Genomic DNA, 10,675 nt, shown 5'->3' with positions numbered 1-10,675 from the left:
GCAACGTACTATAGATGGCTGTCAGTGAATGTGTATTTTTAAGCGACATAAATAAGTAATTAGTATATGCATGGTGCAGTGAAGTCTTATGCTGCATGCTGTTCGGCATCGCGTTACGTATACGCCACATGCGCCACATTTAATGGTTACTTAAAGTGCAATTTAGTTTCAAGTCTTTTGTTTCCACATAATGATGTGCTTACAATCACATACACACACATACACTCCTAAGATCACACACATATTCATAGCATTTTATATAGTATAATCGTAGAGTCTCCACACGCACAGTGTGTTGCTTTTACAGTATCTGGGATGAGCATTTTATGAGTAGGAAAAAAAATCAAACTAATTGGAGAATTGACGAATAAAATTTGTCAGAGGTTTTATTAAAAATATACATCATTTATTTATAAAATTAGGTTTACATTTTAATGTGAACTCCAACAAGTGGAAAAAACTCTACAATAATTATAGAAATTTACAAAATTAATGAAATTGTAATAAGACAGGGCTTGATCAACCCGTGTTGCCATGTTGAATATCAAGAATATATATACTTTGTAGGGTCTGCCTAGCATCCTTCTGCCTATTACAATCCTTATATACTCTTGTGCCTTTCAGGTAAAGAGTAAGAAACATCGATACTAGTATTGAAAGAAACTTTATTTACATAATTTATAATAAAAAGTTTCTCTAAAGTTTCTTTCTATTAAAAAGCTTTACAAATCTTGCTTATCACATTCAAGTTTCAAAAAAGGCAGTGTTTATTTGTACCTATGTGGGATTTTAATATTTACATATGTACAAGTATTTTTTAATAATAGGTATAATTCTGAAATAGGCTTTTAATATGTTTATGATATTCAGATATTGTTAATTTTAATATATTTTTTAGTTATTTTAAAAATATTTCTAATATACATATTTTTAAGTGTTTTAAGCTAAATTGTTTATTGTCCGACATTTTTACATGGAACCAAGCATGCTAATCCATATGGTATTAAGCAAAGCATGACAGGGTTCTTCAAATATAAAATAAACTGGCATTTGTGTTGCTTAATAGATTCAATTATTTCAACACATTTGTAAGTATATTAAAGGAAATGCATCTTCAAAGACACATGAACTCAATTCAAAATATGATTCCAGATTTCAACAAACCCAAAAGTAGCCATACGTTGTGTTGTTTTTGTTAAGTTTAAATAGTTAATGTTATTACTTTCAAAAATATTTTGCGAAGAGGCAATTTGTTAGTATAATAGTTTTATTTCTGACTAAACTATTACATAGCCCGTTGGGAAATAATTTGTTCACAACGTTGAGAAGCTTAGTAGATAACATGAAACTGTTATCTATAAACATTACCTTATTTTTATTAACAGTTACCATTTATAGTTTTAACGCGTAAATGACACAACAAAAATAACACTGTTGTGTTCGATATTAAAACTTGTCTGCAATAGCGTTATCTGAAATTTGGAGGGCACTGGAAAAGTCAGGAAGCGTAGGGAGAAAGAATTTGAACTTGCAAAAGGCTGCAAAAATATGCGAAAATGGTTCACTGTGCAACGCCCCCTAAGTTATGCTAGAGTTTTTTTTTAGCTACTGCTGCTCTGAGTCTTCTTTTTTTCTTCTTCGCCGTCATCGTCGTTGGCGTCTTGTCTGCTGTCAGATCTTGTTGACTCGCAGGCTGACTTTGCCTTTGAGGCCTCTCACATTATTGTTTACACTGTGCACCAAAAGTACATAGACGCGATGTTTGTGCATGTGTGTGTGTGTGTGTGTGCATTGTGTAGGCTAAAACAAAATGACAGTCAAGCAAAGAGCAGCGACCTTCGTGTAATAAAAATAAAGAGATACAAGCAGCCTAGTCGATTATTTCTGCCCATTGCTTTTGTTGTTATTGTTGTTGTTGTCTTTTCTGGCATAATGCGAACGTGTCTTGAATGCTTAAATTTCCGTGGCGCACAGTTAACATGAATAGCTGCTGCTGTCTGCTTTTAGGCGTGAAATAAGCTACTTAGACGGCTTGTAGGCAGTGCCAGCTCCATTCTACACTTCACTTGTATTATTGCCAACAAAATGCGAGGGGGAAGCAGTTTTGTATGCACGAAATAACTTTCTGGACCCTCGGAAGCTGGCTGAAGTAAGGCGAGGTTTGGGCAATTGGTTAATGAAAAGAAGAAATTATCAATTACCTGGCAGCGATAGCCAGACAAGCGTGCCGCTGTTATGGCGGCTATTTGAAAAAAAAAAAAAAACACACTGTGAAGCATTGTTAATACCATATATGGCTGAATGCTTTGAAATTAGCTCTAGTGTTGGTTGTAATGATAGAATATTTGGCTGTCTATCTGGATTGCGAGAGATTTTTTTATATAGAAAACCAAAGCAAAGCTGGAAATATTATGTATTTTATTTGAATTAATGTTATATTAATGTTCACATATATTTACAGTCCAATAGATTTGTTGCAAGAGGTTAGCTTTAATTTACAGCATGAATTAAATTATGTGATAAAATTTTAAATTATATTTCAAATTAGTACGAAATCAGTAAGCATAGCTACTGTATGGACTGGCAATTATACTAAAGGAAAATCTAATTATATCCGAGACATATGCACAAAGTTTCCAAAAATGCGTATATTTGGCAGAATTAAAGAAAATCGCTAAATTCTGAAGAAAACCCAACTGTAGACATTTTGAACGCACTCTAAGTGGCAAGAAACTCATAATTATAGTTGGACAATAAATGATAGTGTTACAATTTAACTTAACTCGAATTTATAGCGTTGTTGATAGTTATGAGCCATTTTCCGGTACCCACTATTGGATTGTAAAACTCATACAAAATGTAGTTGTTACTTAATGTATAATTTCTATCTTGTAGTATTTATCTGATAGTGTATCAGAGTGTTAAGTTAAATGTTTAATTTCTATTTCAATAAATTTTAGTTATAACATAAATATAATACCAAATATTTACAATACTACTGAAACCTCGAATATTTTACAACTCTTTTCTGTTTTAACATACAACCAACTACCTTACCGCCCTTAGGATTGACTGAATGAAATAAAGCAACAAGTTTTATTTCATTTTAGTTTATTTTATGTGTCATTGTTTGCAGTGTAAGTCATTTTAAGTGTAATTAGATGCAGTGTAATTAGGTATTTTATGTTTTTGTTTTTATACATCCGATTTCGATTGTCGCATACAGTTCAAGCTCGTTATGTTGAGGAGGGGAGGTGCCTAATGCATTACCTATTGAAGAACTAATAATAAAAAAGAAGTACATATAAAATACCTTTAGCTGTTGCTTACTTGACTGAAATCTTTTTAACGTTGTGTTTACTGAAGAGATGAGATCACCAAGTTCAAGTGCCAGTTAAGCAAAGTGTTTTTAGGTAAAGGCAGAGTCTGGGGGACATACGAATTTTCAGTACTTGAGTTGAACTATGGTCTTACTGGCAAATAATTGGCACATAAGCTTGTTGAATTTCAATTAACTTCAAATAACTTCCTTGTCCTTAAAAAATATGTGCATATTATTTGCTTGTCTGATCTTTCTTTAATAATTTTGATGACTTACAGAAGTAGGTTTGCTTTCATATTTATGAAAATATTTCTTCTTTTTTCGATTTTTATACCCTGTACCCAAAGGGTACAAGGGTATATTAGTTTAGTGCGAGTGCACATGGAACACACAGAAGGAGGCTTGGTAGACCCCACAAAGTATATATATTCTTGATCAGCATGACAAGCCGAGTTGATATAGCCATGTCCGTCTGTCCGTCTGTCCGTCTGTCTGTCCGTCTGTCTGTCTGTATGAACGCAAGGATCTCCGAAAGTATAAGAGCTAGAATAACCAAACTTGGTATACAGATTCTCCTGAGACCGAGAAAGGACGAGTTTGTTCATTTTTTCTGATCCACCCCCCCACTCCCCCCCTATTAACGATTTTCTATAACTCCCGTAATTCTTGGAATTTTGAACTAAAATTTGGTAGTCACATTAGGTTAGTAATTATATAACCGTATACCAAGTCTCATTATGATAGAATGATCGGAAAGAAAGTTATAGCCATATAACCAGGCTCAATGCACACATACATACATATGTACAAGTACACAAACACGCATAGACACAATTCTGATGTAATTGTAAATGTATGTATGCATGCATGGAATATTTTATATTTAATTAATTAATATTTAGTTAATTAATTAAATTAATTTAGTTAATTAATTTAATTAAATTAATTAATTAATTTAATTACTTTTTTGTGGGGTGGTACAGGGTATTTAAAAGTTGAGCCTGCTCGACTTTAGCATTCCTTTCTTGTTTAATATCTTTTTTACAAAATTGTAACTTTTTTCTTACATACTAGGGTGAACTAAACAGGAGAAAAAGTTGGAAACGAATGAATGAATAGAAAGGCTTTGTCTACTACGTTAGAGCACATTTTACAAAATGATTTATAAAAGTATTATTTTTAGAATAATGTAGCTCTATTAAACTGAAGAGTAAAGAGTGTGCCCTTGTTGGTGATTGAGCTCAACATGAATAAATAAATAAAATTAATAAATTAAATAAATAAATAAATTAATAAACAAACTATTTGTAGCTTATAACTAAAAACTTAGAATATCAGTCTATATATTTGGGTGATAATCGGTATTAATATAAACTAAAAGCGTTACAAATATTCAGAAATATTATTAACTGAGAAGCTCTATTCATCGCTCAACTAAGTATTTGCCTGGCCGACAGTGCTACTTAACTTGTCATCCATTTCTATGAAATACATACTCGGCCCATGCCCACCTCTAATGCCTGGTTATACTAGTAGAAAGTGTTGCAGTTCCTGACCTATCTCCACTCATTGAAAAAAAGCAATGGTCTGTGAAATAAGAATTCATTAGCCCACAAGCGCTTATCAATGCTGCTAATGCAAGAAGCTTGCTTAACCCAACAAATTGCTACTGTTTGGTCAAAAGTATGGCCACTTAGTCTCAATAAAACTTCACTTTAGTTAGCCACAAGCTACAACATAGCTCCAAATGGGCTAGAGCGCCTAGTTTTGACAGTTCGCTGGAAAAACCACAGCAGACAATCACATAACATGGCCATTAGTCGAATATCAATTGGAAGCGTTACAATGTGTCGCTAATTGCTTCTGACAGTTCTATACATATACATACATATAAAATATATATATAGTATGTGCTACATAGAGAGATGGACGCGCGAAAATCAATAACGGGTTTGGTTTGAACAACAAATGTTGTTTGGTTTCTATGCCAAAATTTCCATTAAAATATTAACTGTGAGTTGTTTTGGCAAGGGACACCTTTTTGAATTCTCTGCTGATTCTTGTTGATTATAAGCTTTGCATTTTTAATGCAATTTCCTCGATTTTTTGTTCGTTCGGCTTGAATGCTGAAATTATGAAATATTTAAAGCATAACAAGCCTTCAGGCAGACAACGCATTTATGTATTAAAATAATTGCATAACGCAAACAACATTTGTTTGTTCCATAGATTTGCATAAAAGAAAAAACTGCAAATTGCATAACAAACTAATTTCTTTTGTTGTCCTAATTGGTGTTCCATGTACGCTCCAAGCATTGCAAACTATTTGTTCAAAGCCACATGTCTATAATGGGATTTGAAGAAATATAAAAGCATTAAAGTTAAGTAACATTTGATTTCAATGTACATGCAAGTGCACATAACTGAGGAGTGAAATGACAAGTGTGGTCTGTGCTTCAAGTTGTTTTTAAAGGTGCTGCCCTAAAAGGAGGCAAGGTTATATTTTCTCCCAGATCGTTTTCATTAAAAACAATAAACTTTTTCTGGATATTATCTGGATATATTTTGTATGGAAATCTTGATCAAAACAAGCCACACAAGCTTGTTTTTATACAGAGATGAGGAATTATAACAGGTTGAACCGGGAAGCTTTTAAAAGTTGAAATATTTATGATTATATATTAAGAAACCATTTGCGTTGTAAATTGTATAGAATAGATCGATGAATAGTAAAAATCGTTTAAAAATGAAGGCATATGTGTTAAATGGTAAGTATACGTAAGGTGAAATTCTTTTGATTAGCTGGCAACCCTACTGTAAGCGAGTTAGCTTATGAGTAACGTAAAGCGGAGGTCTTCTAGAGGAGAATATAAGAAGTCGTCGACCTATTTCGATTTACTCGTGATATAAGCGGCAGTTTTGAGACTTCGCAAGGGACAACTTAGTTGTTAATTTAATTTTATATTTGTTCAGTTTTCGACACTCTCGAAACTCCTGTGGTTAAATGAGAATTGAATATAAAAGCACAATAGGCACACCTTGATAATAAAGCTAATCCATAAAATACAAAAAAATCGGAGTGTTGTAATCAGTAAAAAATTCTCATATACAGCTAATTTACTTAACACTAAACTAAACTAATTTTTTGCTCCTAAATTATTGTGGGAAACCATTAAGCTGTACGACGAAGATTTATTATAAAATGATGGCTATAGGAATTCAACTTTTAGATTCAATTTGTGTTTCTTTATGTAGAATGCACATTTCCAAAAGCAAAACAACATTTTTAAAACAGACTATTATACTTGCCTAGCGCATTTGTTTGTGCTTCATAAATGTTTGGTGTGTTGGTTTCTGGCTCTGGTGTCAGAATGCTTTGACTAATTTTAATTTAAATAATGCAAGGGAATGGCAGTTCGGGAACCATAATGCGAACTGAAAATCAGGTTATCCACAATATCCATCACAAACATATGCAGAAGCAACCGCACAGACCGACAACCCAGCGCCACACACAAATATCAGAACCAACACACACATGACGCCGACTGTTTGCATTTTGGTTTATGAAATCTGTGAAAATCCGTCCTGGCAATTTCCACAGCTTTTGGCTCGACTCTGTACGCGACTGTACGACCGACTGACAGAATGTCTGCTGCAAGCGTTTTACTTCCCCCTTCCACTAACCGTTCCCGCTCCACCCACACTTACTACCTCGCTTGCTTTTCATTGCAGGATTCGTTTTTCTTTTTTCTTTTTTTTTTGTTGCCCATCAGCGCAGGTGTGAAAATTCATACTGCTACCAATTGCACGTACATACATATATATGTATATGTATATGTGTACGTGTGTGTGGATTTGCATTTGTGTACATATGTCTACCATATTGCATATCTGATGCTGCAGGCAAGTATTTCAGCTTTCAGTTAAAGTGTCAACGGCATTTTAAAAAGAATATTCTTCATAATTTTTGCAATGCAACTGACTGACAGATGAGGCCAACCTGTTGTTGTGTTTGTTGGTGTGGCGGTCATTATTCAAATATGCACTTTAAGTTTCAAGTTTGCCTGCCTTCTCAAGCAGAGGAAGATAAAGGCAAGCAAAGAACTCTGAGTGCGCCAACAATTTAAATCACGACTATATAGTAGAGCCTTTGGCACATTTCTACGCAACCAACGCAATCAACTTTAATGAGCCGCGCAAACTGAAATGCTCGCTATGGCAACGATAAAGCCATTGCTGTGATGCCGACTTTGGTAATTCCGTCTTTCAATAAAGCCCATAAATCAAAGCAGCCCCGCAGCCGCACAGTCGGCCCCGTTGCAGACTCACGTATATTGATTACTTCCTTGACACATACATACACGCTCAGACACATGTGAACATGTTTGAATGTACTCGAATATACATACATATATATTCCGTTTCTACGAGTATGTATGAAAACATATGCTAAAAGTTGTCTGACTAATTTTTGTTGATTCTTTTGCACATAAATACATATGTTATATTTTGTTTGAGGTTGGACCATTATGGAAGCTGCAAGAGGATACCTTGAAAGCTCACTGTTTTCTGTCTACATTCTCATTTGCTCGTAATGCCTTTTAATAGCCCTTCGAGATCGAAATATCGCTACTTCGATTAGTCGTTTGTTGATACCGTGAAAGAAACGAAGCGTAAGTTTGGAAAAAATTTCCATTTGTTTGTATTCAATATTCTCAATATTCCAATATTCAAGATTTAAGCAATTTTTAATTAATATTTTTGAGAAAACGAATTTTACATCTGTCCACATTTTTGTGGATAACCCTAAAAATCATCAGTTATCAATTTGTCACCAGAATTATAGCAGGCTTTTGTCTCTATATCTTCCAGCATTTACAATCCGTAAGACTGCTTTTCTTGCTGTAGTTTTATTCCACAGGCTGAATTTTTGTTATGCAGACTTCTCTGCCCTCTTACGTTGACTTAACTTTTCTGTTCTTTGGGTTAACAAGGAATAACTTTCCATTTATCTTGTCTAAAAAGTTGCCGAAGAAATACAAATTGATTATAAATGAACACATCTCCATCGCCGTATCCTCCGTCAGCTTGGGTGGTAAGCTGTAGATTGCTGATGCGAAAATATTAGTCCATAAGATCAAATCAACTTTGTCTGACTGACAAATAATATGCCCACAAATTTGTCAAAATTCATTAGTATATCTTCCTTGCGAATACAATTTCAATGCCTACTTGGTAATAACATATTTTTGAAAATATTTGCACGTCTGGTCTTACGTTATACGACTATAGGTTTTTTTTTGGTCAAATCCAAGCAATTAATTCTTTACAAATGTAACTAAAATAAAACAAATCGTCATTTCTTTGCATTTTTATTTCATTTTATCAGTGTAATTATGTTCAGTGTAACTATGTTTAGTGTAGTTCGTGTAACTTTGTCAAGTTTATTTGTGTTTCGATTTCATTATATTCTGGACTCTTCGACCAGCCCGGTCTAATCTGATGAGGCAACATGAAGTAAACCAGTGGCTGTGAGATGAAAGATGGAAAATTCAAATGCTCTCTTCTTGTGTAATAAAGACTCTGGATGGTTTCTTGGGCGGCTGCTTGTTGGTGGGGGAAACAGAATACAAAAGTTTTCGGAATTTGTTTAAAAAGCAACTCCACTTCTTACCTATGCCTGGGGAAATGTTCGGGGAAATTATCGGGTATGTGTGCATAAAGGAGAACAAGCACCAATATGTGGTATTGTATTCTGCAACGATTGTAAAACAAAATACATTATATCTTCACTCTGCTCCTAAATCGTAGTATACTCACCCACCTTGCAATAAAACTCGTCTGTGTGTGTGTGTACGCGTGGAAGTTTCTTACGTTTGTGTCCACATAGAGGGACGTCAATATTACTATGGTTCTGAATCATTATGCAACTCCGGACCACTATTCCAACGAGCTGAGTGAAACGATAAGCCAACGCGTACTTCTTCCTATTTGCTTACTACTTGGCCTTGAAATACAAATTGCCAGACATGAACAGGTTTTTCCTTATTTTTTTAGAAAATAATTATTTACAAAATTTAACTTTTTTCCTTAAACCTAATAATTGAACTTTCTTCTTACAAGCTAGACGAACGAATGAGCTCTATTTAAAAATACTTCGGGGTACCCTGACGTTTCCATGATTTGAAAAGCATAGACTGCCCAGTTCAAATAACAGGGTGAAGTTGAATCGAATATATTGATTTTATTTCGAACGGCATTGGTTACTAAAAAGTTGATTGTCTGGCAATATCAGAGTCTTAAGAAAAGAAAGTCTGAAAAGATGATAATCTGAAGATAAAACAGTCTGCAAAGATGAAGACTAAAGAGATCTGAAAAAACTAGTCTAAAAATATGATAGTTTAGAAAAATAAATCCAAAAGAATGATTATGATTTCAATGATCTGGATACTTCTGTTACTCAGAGTTACTGTTCTACTTATATTCCACCTTCTTTATGTTAAAAAACCTTAATTTAAACAAGCTTATATATTTATTTACATTTGCACATATCTGGAATATCAAAATACACAAATAAACTCCATATTTCTTCTCTCACGTTCTCTCTATCTTCAATGCTTCAGTTCATTAACTTGTTCCAACCGATATTCTGTGGGTTGTCGGGTATGGTTAATGTAATTTATTTTAATAGGCTCAGCTCTCAAATAATTTAATCATACGTCCAAAATCTGCTATGCAGTTTAATGCATTCGCAAATATAGACAATAAAGTGGGCGATATGTGTTCCATTTGCGAAAAGAGGGAAAAATAGTTTGCATATTAAAGTCATTTGCATATTTTATTGATAGACGACAATGTCAGAATGTGAATAAATCAAGAGCGACGAAGGTAAAAAGTTGAATAAATAGTGTTTGGTTTTGCGCTTTTTTCCTCCAGCTATTAAAAATTCAATTGTTAAAAAAATCATGGCACCACTCGCCTCCCCAGGAGGCTGACAACAATTGTTGGCCTCATTGTGTCAATGTGGTGTTGAATGTGGATTGCGAATCGGGGGCCATTTGAAAAGTCAAATGTTGGACACTACGGAGCACGGCTGTTTCTGTTCTCTCCACGGGGGAAAAATTTAAACAACTAAAAATGTTGTGGGCGAGCGGAGCCGGCGACCGGAACAGGTTCAGGCACCGCACATGGCGGCTCCTATCGTCCCGGAAATAACGAATGAATGTCAAAATTGTTGTACCACAACAACAACAAAAACAGGAACAACAGCAGCAAGAGCGGAACACTCGCAGCGCTTAATCGACAATCAAAATCGGCAATGCCAATGCGATTTTGTGACAGTTTTCACAG

At 34.4% G+C, this 10,675-nt stretch overlaps 1 protein-coding gene across 4 annotated transcripts; it reads right to left on the bottom strand.

Moving 5' to 3' along the window:
- Nucleotides 1-8,684: 8,684 nt before the first annotated feature.
- On the bottom strand, nt 8,685-9,350 carry LOC115626131. Of its 4 annotated transcripts, none has more exons than XR_003995566.1 (3): nt 9,150-9,350; nt 9,000-9,080; nt 8,685-8,931 (listed from the first exon to the last, which is right to left on the bottom strand). XR_003995566.1 is itself a non-coding variant. In XM_030521384.1 (3 exons), the coding sequence occupies exons 1-3, from the start codon at nt 9,246-9,248 to the stop codon at nt 8,741-8,743; spliced, it is 375 nt and encodes a 124-aa protein (XP_030377244.1). In that variant the 5' UTR covers nt 9,249-9,350; the 3' UTR covers nt 8,685-8,740. The 4 variants fall into 4 exon arrangements, 2 of the variants coding, with proteins under 2 accessions (XP_030377244.1, XP_030377245.1); XR_003995565.1 differs by having other exon boundaries at nt 8,685-8,928; XM_030521384.1 differs by having other exon boundaries at nt 9,146-9,350.
- Between the last annotated feature and the right edge of the window lie 1,325 nt (nt 9,351-10,675).

This window comes from Scaptodrosophila lebanonensis, unplaced genomic scaffold, assembly GCF_003285725.1.
Source record: "Scaptodrosophila lebanonensis strain 11010-0011.00,11010-0021.00 unplaced genomic scaffold, SlebRS2 tig00000080-arrow-pilon, whole genome shotgun sequence".
NCBI lineage: Eukaryota > Metazoa > Arthropoda > Insecta > Diptera > Drosophilidae > Scaptodrosophila > Scaptodrosophila lebanonensis.
Note: the sequence above shows the minus strand (reverse complement) of the source record. Positions and strands in the feature narration are given on the sequence as shown.

Bases quoted from the DNA above. Each gene is read 5' to 3' on its own strand.
- LOC115626131 (XM_030521384.1), bottom strand. From the start codon at position 9,248: ATGATTCAGAACCATAGTAATATTGACGTCCCTCTATGTGGACACAAA. The intron at 9,081-9,145 runs GTGAGTATACTA...CAATCGTTGCAG, and splicing joins CGAGTTTTATTGCAAGGTGG to AATACAATACCACATATTGG. The intron at 8,932-8,999 runs GTAAGAAGTGGA...CCCACCAACAAG, and splicing joins GAACATTTCCCCAGGCATAG to CAGCCGCCCAAGAAACCATC.